The sequence below is a fragment of the Diceros bicornis genome, chromosome 8 (assembly GCF_020826845.1).
Source record: "Diceros bicornis minor isolate mBicDic1 chromosome 8, mDicBic1.mat.cur, whole genome shotgun sequence".
In the NCBI taxonomy this organism is placed as follows: Eukaryota; Metazoa; Chordata; class Mammalia; order Perissodactyla; family Rhinocerotidae; genus Diceros; species Diceros bicornis.
In genome coordinates this window covers 1,787,598-1,802,592 of record NC_080747.1, presented here as the reverse complement: position 1 = coordinate 1,802,592, position 14,995 = coordinate 1,787,598, and the positions used below count along the sequence as shown (strand labels likewise).

At 46.7% G+C, this 14,995-nt stretch overlaps 1 protein-coding gene across 1 annotated transcript in view; it reads right to left on the bottom strand.

The window, feature by feature from the left end:
- CFAP99 (cilia and flagella associated protein 99) overlaps positions 1–14,995 on the bottom strand; it is a 44,179-nt gene that overhangs the window by 10,968 nt on the left and 18,216 nt on the right. Inside the window, exons 6-10 of the mRNA XM_058546577.1 lie at positions 12,802–12,882; positions 12,447–12,521; positions 11,406–11,477; positions 11,070–11,161; positions 10,237–10,441 (exon numbers count right to left, since the gene is read on the bottom strand). Coding sequence (XP_058402560.1) covers positions 10,237–10,441; positions 11,070–11,161; positions 11,406–11,477; positions 12,447–12,521; positions 12,802–12,882 — 525 coding nt within the window. The remainder of the gene's footprint in view (positions 1–10,236; positions 10,442–11,069; positions 11,162–11,405; positions 11,478–12,446; positions 12,522–12,801; positions 12,883–14,995) is intronic.

Sequence of the window (14,995 nt, the reverse complement as noted above, 5' to 3'; positions counted from 1 at the left end):
TCCAACATGAACTGCACAAGAAAAATTAAAATCTCTTTTCTCTTCAAATATTTAGTGCCATCTAATCTAGCTAATTTATTTATAAATATACTAGTCATCTAAACGCATGTAGCTGGGCATTCCAGGATGGGGAGAAAAACCTCTGGGCTTACACAGGATCACTCAGTCAGGGTCAGCTGGACTTTGAGGGACACAATTTGGGCTTGGGGCGCTGCCCTCAAGCAGCCTAATTATGAGGACAGTCGATCAGCAAGGCTGAGGGATCCACCAGCAGGGTACCCAGATGTGGCTGGGCCACCAAGCCCTCACAGGGTGGCCCACGACTCCTTTGGTCCTTACCTAGAGGTAAGACCCTCACAAGACCCTCGAGGTCGGGAGGGACATGCTAGACCACTGCAAGGCATTGCAGAGGGTGTGTGAGCCCCCACCACCCAGTCAGGACGATGCAGAAGCCTGTGTGGGCTGTGGAGACCTGCCGCCCTACGAAACACCCCTACTCTTGACTTAGCGTCAGGACGGCAAACCTCATTCACGGGTGCAGGCTGATTAGGCGATGGGGTGGTAAAGCCAGCAGCCCTGCCTGTTTTCGAGGGTCACCTGGCTCGTCTCTATGGCCTCTCCAACCTGTCCCCCCCCGGATGGTGTCTCAGGCAGGTCTGAGTCCTTTTCTGTTCTTGCAGTCACAAGAACAGCCTCTTTTCAGAAATACTGAAAGACTCCATGGAGCAGAAGATAGGAACTCCTCACTCTTTCTTTTTTTTTTTTTTTTTTTTATAATTTTATTTATTTATTTTTCCCCCAAAGCCCCAGTAGATAGTTGTATGTCATAGCTGCACATCCTTCCAGTTGCTGCATGTGGGACGCGGCCCCAGCATGGCCGGAAAAGCAGCGCGTCCGCGCGCACCCGGGATCCGAACCCGGGCCGCCAGCAGCGGAGTGCGCGCACTTAACCACCAAGCCACGGGGCCGGCCCTCCTCACTCTTTCTGATCCACAGCTCCTTGGCTCCCTGGCAGGCCCAGCTCAGGGAAAGCCTACGTGGGAGGGGGCCGGGTGGGCCCTGTTTCCTTCTCAGCTCCTTCTCCTCCCTAGGTGAACTGTTCTTTCTGTACCTGTCTTGGGGTAACCAGACTGCAGTCCCTCTGTCCAGCGAGACCTCTCGTCAGGCTGCACTTCAACTCTCCAAGCCTTGGCCCCAGCACCTACCCCTCTGCTGGAGTCTTTGCCCCTCCAGATGGCCCATTGTTTTTTGTTTTTTTTGTGAGGAAGATCGACCCTGAGCTAACATCTGCCAATCCTCCTCTTTTTGCTGAGGAAGACTGGCCCTGGGCTAGCATCCATGCCCATCTTCCTCCACTTTATATGGGACGCCGCCACAGCATGGCTTGACAAGCGGTGCGTTGGTGTGCACCCGGGATGTGAACCAGTGAACCCCGGGCCACTGCAGTGGAGCGTGCACACTTAACCACTATGCCACAGGGCCGGCCCCCGGATGGCCCTTTGAAGGTGACTTCAAGTGGCTTCTTCCAGGCTCCTATCTGGTCTCTGGTCAAGGAAAGGGGGTGGCCGTTCTAGTACAGCCCACCTTTGCTCTGCACCAAGCGGGCGCTCCACTCATTGCCTCTTGCCTCTGGACTTTTCCATGTGAGTCAAATACGAGTCCCTATGGCTTTCAAACACCAGGGGAGACCACATGGGATTCATTCCAGGGAGGTAAGGATGGGTCAATGTTAAGAAATCATTAATACAATTCACCATATTAATAGAGTTAAGGAGAAAAATAATACGATTATCTTCACAGATGCTGAAAAAGGCTTTCTCAAAATCAACACCAGAACTTCCACTTCTGGAGGATGGAGTAGACATACTTTTCCCTATTGTACAACTTAAATCCCTGAATGTTGTGTATAAAACAAACATATGAAGACTATGAAAGGTGGAGGGAAGATGGCAGACTGGCTAGGGACCATGGGACCTGAAGAATGAGATGGTGGTGAGGTGTCTGGCTCTTCTTTCTACCTCACATGTCCCAGACTGGGTGCTGGAGAAGCAGGCAACCCAGAAATGCCAAGAGGCACAGACAGAAAAAGCCCCCACAAAAGCCTGCTGTTTCTAGCCAAAGGACCAGGAAAAAGACCACCTAAAGAGATACAACAATTTTAGAACATGACCGCTCTGCTCCACCCAGACATCACAGAAAAAACTGTGGACCCACCCCACTCACATGAGCAAAGGCTGAAGGGGGGCCTAGACTTATGCCCTCACCAGGCTGCAATGAGGTGCATCACTCCCCTCCTGGGTGGTGGCAAAAAACCTGAGTAGGGACCTGCCCCCCAGGTGTCAAGAGACCACCACCTGGTTTCCACTCCCATCTGGCAGTGACAGGGCGTCCCTCCCCCTCCCCACTAGGGTGGTATCAGAGGAGGCCTAGTAGAAAGTGAGGACATTTGCTATCACCCAGTGTTACAGAGGCTACTCCTGCCATGCTTGCCACGTGACAGTGGAGGCCACGGGGGAGCAGTTATAAGGTACTCCTACCTCTCCCAGGCAGGGAGATGTCAGTGCAGGCCCAGCCACAGCTCTTACCCAGCAATAACGAGGAGCACCCCTCTCAGGGGTCAACAGAGGCCAACTGAGGAAGCTGGATCACTAAGCCCACCTGGCGTCCCTCTGGCACTGTTCTGGCAGGGGAAGAGCCAGCTAAGACAGAAGGTTTAAATAAGATCCAGAATCTCATAACATAATACCCAAAACGTTTGGGTTTCAATCAAGAACCACTCATCGTACCAAAAGCCAGGATGATCTCAAACAGAGTGAAGACCAACAATCAATAGATGCCAACACTGAGATGACAGAGATGTTAGATTTGACAAAGATTTTTAAAGAAGCCATCATAAAACTGCTTCAACAAACAATTATGAACATGCTTGAGACAAATGAAAAAATAGTTTCAGCAAAGAAATAAAGTCCTAGCAAAGTAATAGGAGTCAGAAAGAAAAACCAAACGGAAATTTTAGAACTGAAAAACATAATAAATTAAATAAAAACTTCAATGGATGGTTTCACTAGCAGAATGGAGGGAAAGAGTAAAGAATCAGTGAACTTGAAGATAAAACAATAGAAATTACCAAATCTGAACAATATAGAGAAAATAGACTGAAAAAAATGAGTAGAGCCTCAGAGACCTGTGGGACTATAACAAAAGATCTAACATTCCTGTCGTTAGTCGAGTCTCAGGAAAGGAGAAACAGGACAGGGTGGAATTGAAAAAGTATTACAAAAAATAATAGCTAAAACTTCCCAAATTTGGCAAAAGACATAAACCTAGAAGTGCAAGAAGCTGAGTGAACCCCAAAGAAACCCACGCCAAGGCACATCATAATTAAATTTCTGAAAACTAAAGGCAAAGAAAAAATCTCAAAAACAGTCAGAGAAAAATGACACCTTACTTATAAGGGAAAAACTATTTGAATGATAGTGGATTTCCCATTAGAAACCATGCACGTCAGAAGGAAGTTGCACAATATTTTTCAGGTGTAGAAAGAAAAGAATCATCAACCTAGAATCCTATATCCAGCAAAAATACCCTTCAGAAAAGAAGAGGAAATAAAGATAATCTCAAATGAAGGAAAACTAAGTATTTGTTGTCAGCAAACTTACCCTAAAATAATGGCTAAAGAAAGTTCTCTAGAAAGAAAGTGATAAGAGAAGGAATCTTGGAACATCAGGAAGGAAGGAAGAACATGGTAAGTAAAAATATAGGTAAATACAATAGACTTTCCTTCTCCTCAGAGTCTTGTAAATTATGTTTGATGGCTGAAGCAAAAATTATAACACTGTCTGATGTAGCTCTAAATATATTAGAGGAAATATATAAGACAATTGTATTATAAAACAGTGAAGGAAAGGGGCATAAAGGGAGGTAAAGTTTCTACATCTCACTCAAATTTGGTAAAATGAAAACACTAGTAGACTGTGATAAGTTATATGTATGTAACGTAATATCTAGAGCAACGACTAAAAAAGCTATATAAAGAGGCACTATATCTATATAAACACCGTAGATAAATCAAAACGGAATTCTAAAAAAGAAGTGCCGCAGGAAGGTAAGAAAAAGAAAACAGAGAAACAAAAATAAAGCAATCAAAAAAGAAAAAATGGCAGACTTAAGTCCTAACATATCAATAATTACATTAAACGTAACTGGTCTAAATACACCATTAATAGATAGAGACTGATAGAGTTAATTAAAAAACATTTCCCAACTATATGCTGTCTACAAGAAACTCACTTCAAATATAATGATATAGACAGACTGAAAGTATAAGGATGGAAAATATATATCATACAAACAATCAAAGGAAAGCAGGACTGGCTATATAAATATCATATAAAGTGAACTTTAGAGCAAAGAAAATTACCACAGACAGAGAGGGATATTATATAATAATAATAAAAGGGTCAACTACCAAGAAGACATAGCAATTTTAAATACATATGCACCAAACAAGAGAGCTGCAAAATATCTGAAGCAAAAACTGATAGAACAGAAAGGAGAAAAAGGCAATTTCACAATTACAGTTGGAGACTTCAACACTCCTCTCTCAACAACTGATAGAGCAACTAGATAGAAAGTTAGCAAGGATACAGAAGAACTCAACAATTGTATCAACCAGCAGGAGCTTATCGACATTTAAAGGACACCAAACAACAGCAGAATACACATTCTTTTCAAGTGCCCACAGAACATATACCAAGATAGACAACATTCTGGGCCAAAAAGTAAACCTCAACAAATTTAAAATAATTGAAATCATACAGAATGTGTTCAACAACCACAACGAAATCAAAGTAGAAATCAATAATGAAAGATAACAAGAAAATCTCCAAATGCTTGGAAACTAAACAACATATTTCTGAATAATCCATGGGTCAAAGAGAAAATCTCAAGTGAAATGAGAAAAATACAATGAACTAAATGAAAATGAAATACAATATATCAAAATTTGTGGGACACAGCTAAAGCAACAAATAAAGGGAAATATATACCACTAAATGCTTATAAAAGTAGAAAAGTCTCATGTCAGTAATCTAAGCTCCCATTTCAAGAACGTAGATTAAGAAGAACAAAAGAAACTCAAAGCAAGCAGAAGGAAGGAAATAATAAAGAGCAGAAATCAATGACATTGAAAACAGTAAAACAATAGAGAAAAATCAATGGGGGCCGGCCCCGTGGCTTAGAGGTTAAGTGCACGTGCTCCGCTACTGGCGGCCCAGGTTCGGATCCTGGGCGTGCACCGACGCACCGCTTCTCCAGCTATGCTGAGGCGGAGTCCCACATACAGCAACTAGAAGGATGTGCAACTGTGACATACAACTATCTACTGGGGCTTTGGGGAAAAAAAAGGAGGAGGATTGGCAATAGATGTTAGCTCGGAGCCGGTCTTCCTCAGCAAAAAGAGGAGGATTAGCATGGATGTTAGCTCAGGGCTGATCTTCCTCACAAAAAAAGAAAAAAAAAAAAGAATGAAATAGGTTATGTCACTATAGATAGACCCTACAGACATAAAAAAAGAGGTGGTAACAGAATATTACAAACAACTCTACAAACATAAATTTGGCAAATGAGTGAAATGGACCAATTCCTCAAAAAACACAAACTACCACAACTCACTCAATATGAAACAGATCATTTGAATAGCCCTATGATTTTTAAGAAAATGAATTTCTAATTTAAAAACTTCCAAATCAGAAATCTTCCAGACCTAGATGATTTCATTAGAGAATCCTACTAAATCTTGAAAGAATTAACACCAATTCTACACAATCTCTCCTGGAAAATAAAAGAGGAGAGAATACTTGCAAATTCATTTTATGAAACTAGAATTACCCTGATATCAAAACCAGACAAAGATGGTACAAAAAAGAAAACTACAGACCAACATCCCTTATGAAACTATCTGCAAAAAAAAACTTTAACAAAATCAAAATATTAGCAAATGGAATTCAGCATATGTAAAAAGAATTATACACCATAACCAAATAGGGTTTATTCTAGGGATGCACAGCTGTTCAATATTTGAAAATCTGTCAGTGTCAATCCACCATATTAACAGGCTAAAGAATAAAAATCACATGATCATATCATTTGATGCAGAAAAGTATTTGACAAAATTCAATACCCCTTCATGAAAAAAAAACTCAGAAAAATAGGAATAGAGGGGAACTTCATCAACTTGATAATGAACACACCTACAAAAAACCTATATCTAACATTATACTTAATAGTGACTAAAGACTGATTCCCCCTAAGATGTTGAACTAGGCACAAATGTCTGCTCTCAACATTTTGTTCAACATATTACTGGAAGTTCTTGCCAGTGCAATAAGGCAAGAAGAGGAAATAAAAGGAATGCAGATTAGAAAGGAAGAAATAAAACTGTTCTTATTTACAGACGACAGTATTGTTTCACAGAAAATCCCAAGGCATCTACAATAAAACTCCTTGTTTGTCCTAGAAAACTAATAAGAGAGTTCAGCAAGGTCATAGGATACAAGATTAACACACAAAAATCAATTGCATTTTTCCATACTAGCATTGCACATATGGACACCAAAAGTAAAAATACAATACCGTTCATAACTACTCAAAAATAAAAAAAGAAATACTTAGGTACAAATCTAACAGAACATACACAGGACTCGTATGCAGAAATCTATACAACACAGATGAAAGAAATAAAAGATTTAAATAAATGGAGAGACATACTGCATTCATGGATGGAAGACTCAACTGGATGGCCATTCGAAAAAGATAAAAGTGGATCTAGATCTCACACCATGTACAAGAATAAACTGGATTAGAGATCCAGATGTAAAAATGAAACCACATAAATACTACAAGAAAACACGGACGAATTCATCTACAACAGGGTATGGGAAAAACTTTTTTCACTATTCAAAATCCAGATACAATAAAAAAAAAAGATTGAGTTTGATGACATAAGAAATACATTTGCATGGCAAAACACATCATAAGTAAAGCCAAATGACTAATTGGAAGAAAATATCTGTAACAATACATCATAGATAAAGGGTTACTTTCCCTAATATATAAAGAACTCTATAAAATCAAGGAAATTGGGCCGGCCCGGTGGCTTAGTGGTGAAGCGCGCACGCTCTGCTACTGGCAGCCCAGGTTCGGATCCCGAGAGCGCACCGACGCACCGCTTCTCCGGCCATGCTGAGGCCACGTCCCACATACAGCAACTAGAAGGATGTGCAACTATGACATACAACTATCTACTGGGCTTTGGGGAAAAAAAAGGAAGAGGATTGGCAATAGATGTTAGCTCAGAGCCGGTCTTCCTCAGCAAAAAGAGGAGGATTAGCATGGATGTTAGCTCAGGGCTGATCTTCCTCACACACAAAAAAACAAATAAGTAAAAATAAAAATAAAATAAATAAAATCAAGGAAATGAAGGTTAAAATCTCAATAGAAAATGGACACAGTTAACTAGTTTTTGACAAAGGCACCAAGAAAACTCAACAGGAAAAGGCTAGTCTCGTCAATAAATCACATTGGAAAAACTGGATATCCACATCCAAAAGAATGAAAGTGGACCCCTATCTTACACCAGACACAAAAACCAACTCAAAATGATCAAAGACTTCAATGTAAGACCTGAAACCATAAAATTTCTAGAAGAAAACATAGGGGAAAAGCTCTTTGACATTGGTCTTGGTGATGATTTTTTTGGATTTGATAGCAAAAGCACAAGCAACAAAAGCAAAAATAAACAAATGGGACTACATCAAACTAGAAAGTTTCTGCACAGCAAAGGAAATAATCAACAAAATGAAAAGACAGCCCACAGAATGGGAGAAAATTTTTGCAAATCATATATCCAATAAGAGATTAATATCCAAAAAATATAAGGAATTCATACAACTCAACAACAAAAAAATAAAAAATAAACAAAATAAAATAACCTGATTGAAAAGTGAGCAAAGGACCTGAATAAACATTTTTCCAAAGAAGACATACAAATGGCCAACGGGTATATGAAAGGATGCTCAACACCATTAATCATCAGGGAAATGCAAATCAAAGTGACAATGAGATATATCGTCACACCTGTCAGGATGGCTATCATCAAAAAGTCAAAAGATAAGTGCTGGGAAGGACGTGGAGAAAAGGGAACCCTGTGCACTGTTGGTGGGAATGTAAATTGGTGCAGCCACTATGGAAAACAGTATGGAAGTTCCTCAAAAAATAAAAAATAGAACCACCATATGACCCAGCAATCCCACTTCTAAGTATTTATCCAAAGGAAATAAAATCACTATCCTGAAGAGATATCTGCACTCTCATGTTTACTGCAGCATTATTCATAGTAACCAAGATATGGAAACAATCTAAGTGTTTGCTGACAGATGAATGGATAAAGAAAATGTGGCATACATATGTACAATGGAATACTATTCAGCTTTAGAAAAGAAGGGAATCCTGCCATTTGCAGCAACACGGATGAACCTGGAGGATATTATGCTAAGTGAAATAAGCCAGACACAGAAAGACAAATACTGTATGATCTCACTTATATGTGGAATCTAAAAAAGTCGAACTCATAGTAACAAAGAGTAGAAATGGTTGTTACAGCAGCTGGGGGGTAGAGGAAATGGGGAGATGCTAGTCAAAGGGTAGAAACTTTCAGTTAGAAGATGAGTAAGTTCTAGGGACCTAATGTACAGCATAGTGAATATAGTTAATGCTACAGTATGTTATTTGAAATTTGCTAAGACAGTACATCTCAAGTGTTCTCAACACACACACGAGAAAGGTAACCATATGAGGTGATGGATATGTTAATTAGCTTGATTGTGGTGATCATTTCACATGTACCTGTATATCAAATCATTATGTTACACACCTTAAATATATATGAATTTTATTTGTCAATCATACCCCAATAAAGCTGGAAAAGAAGAAAATGGACAAAAGACATGAACAGATAGTTCAGAGGACAAGATATAGAAATGGCTCTTAAATGTATGAAAACATGCTCAAATTCACACATAATAAATGAAATGCAAATCAGAACTACACCGAGATACTATTTCTCACCTACAAGATTAGGAAAAATTCCTGAAAATTCCTGAATTCAGCTGGGGAGAGATGGTGCAACCCCTGGGGAATATGATGTGGCATGTCTAATAAAACTGCAGATCCACAACAATAACAACGACAAGAACAACAAAACAGGAGCCCTACGTTCAGTTAATCTTTGACTTAGCAATCTCTCCTCTAGAAGTTTACCTTGAAAATCTACCTCCACAAATATGAAAAACTTGCACATTATTCATTGCAGACAAAGCAAGGTGTGACATTTTATGTAAGAAAAAAGGGAAGTAAGAAGTGTATAAACAAGCACATATATTTGCTTAGAAAAAAACACAGAAAAGATAATCCAGAAATTAATGAAAATAAGGACCTATGGGGGTAGGTGGAAATGGGCTGTAAGTTAGAGACTTACGAGAAGTGAGATGTCTCTGAGCCTATTTGTCATGTTGTTTTGACTTCACATTTTTAAGAAAGTAAACTAAAAAGGAAAAGCAAACCCTAACATTAAGTACAAATAGACACAAATGAGTCTCAGAAGAAGTAGTTTGAGTGAACTTCGAGCATGTCCCTGGACTGCTGGCCCTCATTGGCACATATCTAAGGGGAGACAGAGCTGAAGCCGGGCCTCCAGGCCCAGCGGGCTCCTCCCTTGTCCAGGCCTCTGCATGGCCCACTGGAAGCAACAGGCTTTCCTACACCATCTGTCCTAGGAGGAGAAAGAGCCAGGACTGATGTGTCTGGAGCTTCTAAAGTGGTAACGTGGACATGCACAGACCCTCCTCCTGTGGGAGAGGATACCATATGCAAACATGTCAGCCTTCCGGAAGTTTCTCCCAGGACCTCAGGTCTTCCTTCATGTGTGGAAGTGTAGACCAACTGACCCTGCTGGTGGGGGCAGGGGGCAGCCTGGACCAGAAGTGCTGGCCAGCCGATCTGAAACACTGCCAGAACCCCCACCTGTCGAGGTGGGGACAAAGAAACTGCGGCCACTCTATGGGTCATAGGAGGAAATGAGCCAGATCAGCCTGCAAGCCAATGACCACAGGAGTGGCCAGCCCCATGGCCAGCCAGTCGCCCTCCAGACCCCTAGCCACTCCCACATGGCCACATCACCTCCTCCTTCTTCTGGTCGGCCTTCTGCTTGTTCTCCTGCACTAGGTGCTGCCGGGCCAGGACAGCCTCCTCGTGGCTAAGCTTCCCCTGCAGCCTCCGGCACTCGCCTGCAGCCAGCTGCTCCTCCCGGGCCTTTGCCTGCATCTTCTTCTGCCACTCGAGGAACTCAGAGAAGTCCCCAGCCCCGTCCACAAGCTGATCCACTCTGGGGAAACAGGGAAAGATGTGAGGGTGTCTTCCTCCTGTGATCAGGGCCTGTACTGGCCACCAGGAGGCCAAGGTTCACAGGCGTGGGCTGCTCTTCACTCAACACCAGCCACATCACCCACCCATCAACTGTCCACATCCTGTGCAGCCACCCTTCAGCCATGTCTTCCTGCCCCTCCCTTCATCCACTTGTTTATCTACTCACCCAGCTGCCATCCCACCTGCCCACCTGTCTGTCCACTCACCATTCCTCTGTCCATCTGTCTGTCTCTCATGCATCTTGTCAGCCACTCAAGCTCCCACCCACAGCCCAAGTCACGGTGCCAGCACAGGGGTCTACAGCCCTGGCGGACTAGGGGAGGGGGCATTGGGAAGGGATTGGGGGAGGAGGTGACCTCTGAGGGAGGGGCCCAGGTTTCTGCGAAGCCTCCTCCTGCTCAGCATCTCCCTCACTGAGCAGAGACTATCCTTCTAAGATGCAGCTGCGACTCTGACACTGGCCCACCCCCTGCCCCAGGCCTCCAGGCCCCATCTTGTGCCCTGCCCATCAAGCTCCTCCCTTCCAGGAAGAGCCAGCGCCTGCCTCCTCTCCTCTGAAGGGGAGGTGGGGGAGCTGCTGCCCTCACCTCTGCAGCTCTTTCTCCACCTGCCGCTGGAATAAGGCCCCTTCTCGCAGGATGGCGGCAGTGTTCAGCTTGACCGGGACATCATCATTAGGCTGCGGGAGAAAGGAGGGGCCAGCTGGGTGGGGCGTGAGGAGAGCCTCGGGAGCAGCAAGTGTTCCCCTGCCCAGGTCCTTCCCTCTGCCTCAAGGGTGGGGCCGTCCTCGGGCCTCCAGCTCCAGCCATCGAAGCCCTGGGGTCAGAACAGGCCAGGAGGTGGGTTCTGGAGAGGCACTCCAGGGAGAGACACCTGGAACGGGCACCCTGCGTCCGCCCTGACTGGTCAGGAGCACCCCTCACCCTGTAGAAGGTCAGCTTTGGAGTCTTGAGGATTCGGGGCCGGAATTGGAGCTGCAGCTTCTTCTTGGAGTCCTGCAGGAGTTGGGACCTGGCACCTGTGCCCGCGAGGTGCCCGCAAACGTACCCTGGCTGAACAGTGGGTGCAGCGCCCCTGGGAGGCTCGGCCCACGCCCCTCTGTCCTAACTCTAGCTGCCCATCCACGTGTTCCCCTCCAGCCCGCCCCTGCACACAGGCCCCCCAGGGTAGCACCTCTGTCTTCCAATGCCCTCCCAAGCCCTGTGGGGGCGTTGGGCCACCCAGGCAGGGGCAGGGAAGGTGCAGGGCCTGCTGGGCCTGAGAACAGCAGTTACTAGTCAAGGCAGTTTGGCCATGGGGCTTGGGGTCCATTTCCCAAGCTGCCCCCTGGGCTAGCCCCCATGACCTCTCCTAGGCTGCTCCCCAAGTCTGTCTGCTCCCTGCCAAGCCTGCTGCTGCTCTGACACCCCCAGGGTGGGCACCACAGCCACAGTGGGGGGAGCAGCTGGTAAAGACCACCCCCACAGGAACTCAGCCATCAGCTCCCCTGGGGCATGCTACTCTGAGGGGTGCCCACTCCCCTGGCCTGCCCCAGCTGTTTGGGGCCCATCTCTGCCCTAACCGACTGCAGCCCAGGTGGGCCATGGTGGGGAGTGTGGTGGCCAGGCCCAGCTCCTCCTGAGCCAGTGTCCACAGAGAACAAGCCTTCCTTGTCCTGCTTCCTTCACCTTTTCTTTGTTGACAAACATACCTTGGGTTTTTTCTTATAGAAATATTAAATGCTCAGTACGGAAAATCTGGAAACACCCAGACAGAGCAAGATGTTTCCTCCTAGTGGTTCTGGAGGTGTGTCTACACCTGCCCACTCGGCCTGTACTCAGCCTGGCTCCAGGAGCACGTCCCGGCGGCACTGGGAAGCTGCCCCTCCATGGCCGGCCGGGAAAGGCTCCACGCTAACACCGCGCTGGGACGTGAGAAAACGCCACCATGAAGACCAGCGCAGGGCGTGGAGGGCTGGGCGTTACCTGCACCGGTGGCTCCCCGCGGGACCTGGGCACCGCACACCGCATCTCCTCCATGTTCGCCCTCAGCAGCAGCTCCTGCGAGCAGCAACAAGCGGCTCCGGCCCCACTGGCCACCACCCAGTGTCCTTGGGCCACGCGAGGATGAAGGGCCAGACCAGATCCCCGCCCTTCCTCCTCCTCCCCCTCCACCCTTTCTACTTCTTCCTCCTCCTCTTCCCTCTCCTCCTCCCTGTCCCTCCTCCCCTCCCTCTCCTTCTCCCCCCTCTTCTTCTTCCCCCTGCTTCTCCTCCCTTTCACATACCGCCCCCACCCCAGAGGTCTTTAGGAAGGCAGGGGTCCTGTATGTCTCGCTCACCTCAGCCTTCCGGCGATTATATCTCTTGGTCATCTCCAGCAGCTGCTGCTCCTTGGGCAGCTGGTAGGTGCTTCTGGGGACCTGGTGGGGAGGTGCAAGGAAGAGCCCATGGTCAGCAGTGCAATCTGGAGGGGCGTGTAGAAGCGCCGGGCTGGTGGCCGGCTGCGGGTGGGTGAAGGGCAGGTGGTGCCTGCACCAGGAGCAGCAGGGCTGGAAGGGAAGCCGCTGGGCTCTGACTGGGACCTGCTGGGTGTTGGCAGTCATCTGGGGGAGGGATGGAAGGATGTCAGGCCACAGCAAGAAGGAAGGGGGCCAAGCACAGGGCCCAGGCCCACCGGACACCAGATGGACAGGCAGAGGAAGACTGACGGGGCAGGGGATGGAGGAGAAGTGGCCGGAGGGGCAGGTGAGGCCCGGTGAGTGTCGTGGACCCCAGAAAAATGAGCTGCCAGTGAAGGGGAGGGCCCACAGCATTAATACTGCAGAGACCAGAGCGGCCTGAGAAGCATCCACTGGGTCCAGTCACAGAGGACACTTGGCAAGACAGAAGGAGCAGTGTCCATGGGCGGGCAGGGCAGAGCCAGCCTGGAAACCTCGACTCCACACTCCTAACTCTGTGCCCTCTCCCCTGGCGTCTAACAGGCATCGGAAACTCACCATGTCCAAACCCGAAACCCTCATCTTCCTGAGAGCCCTCCCTGCCCCCAGCCTCACTGACCCTGACTGCTGTCCATTCCTGGCCCATGTCAAGGCCTTGCGGTCCTCCTCGGTGCCCTCCTCAGCACCTCTCTGTCTCTCATACCCACGTCCATCTTAAAAGCTGTCCACCTGCTTCAAGACATCTCCAAAACTCCCTCTCACCACCCTCCTCTGCCACTGCAGCCAGAGGGACACTATGACCCTGCCTCAGCACCTGTCCTGTCTCTCTGCTCTCTCAGTACCTCCCATCCCATCTCCTCATTCCTCTCCTCGCTCCATTCCAGTCCCTCCTGGCTGAGCTTAAACACTTGGCAGAGGGAGGGCACTGCCCCAGGGCCTTTGCACATGCTTTGCTCACTTCTTCCAGTTCTTTACCCCACAGCACTTCTCAGGAGGTCTTTCCTGGCCACGCTATCCAGAATTGCAACCCTTCTAATGCTTCTTATCCTTTTTCCCTGAATTATATTTTCTCCTCAGTATTTATCACCAACTAACACACCATACATTTTACTTATCTGGTTTTTCCTCTGAGCCCCCAATGGAATACATGCTCCATGAAGGTATAGTGCCTGGCACATATAATAAATATTTGTTGAATAAGTGAATGAGTGAATTGGAGTGGGCCCTCAATCCAAGAGGGGAAGAGGGTCCTGGGCATGAAGCAGGGCAAGGAGGGTAGAGGGAACAAGCCTGTGGTTCCAGTACAGCCACCTGTGGACCTCAGGGGAGGTGACTGTCCATCAGCATCTCACAGCAAATGCTGAGAGGCACATAGCTAAGGAGCAGGGCAGGGCATGGCAGGGGCTGGGCAGGGGCCGTGCAGAGGGGGACAGAGATACAGCTGGTAGGATGACCTGAGATAAACACACTGAGCCCTGAGGAGCTGGGTCAAAAAACGCTGAGGATCCTACAGATGGGGTAACTGTGGGGTGGCCCAACAACAGGGCCCCTGATCATCCGTCCATCCGTAATCCATCTGTCCATCTGCCCATCTGTCCATCTATCTGATCATCTATCCACCTACCCACTGACCATCCATCCATCATCTACCCAGCCATCATTCATCCATCCACCCACCCATCCATCCATCCGATTATCCATCTGTCCACCCATCATCTGTCTGTCCATCTACCCATCTGTCCATCCATTTGATCATCCATCCATCCACCCACCCACCCACCCTCCATCATCTACCCATCCATCATCCATCTGCCTGCCCACTCATCCATCATCCATCCATCCATCCGATTGCCTATCCACCCATCTGTTTTCCATCCATCCACCCATCTACCCACCCATCCATCCATCTATCTATCCATCCATCCATCATCCATCCACTCACCCATCATCCATCTATTCATCCAACCTCCATCCATTCATCCACCCACCCACCATCCACCCACCTATCTATCCATCCACTCATCCATCCATCCATCCATCCATCCATTCATTCCACAGGTATTTACCAAGGGTCTGTTCTAAGCTAGGACTGTGC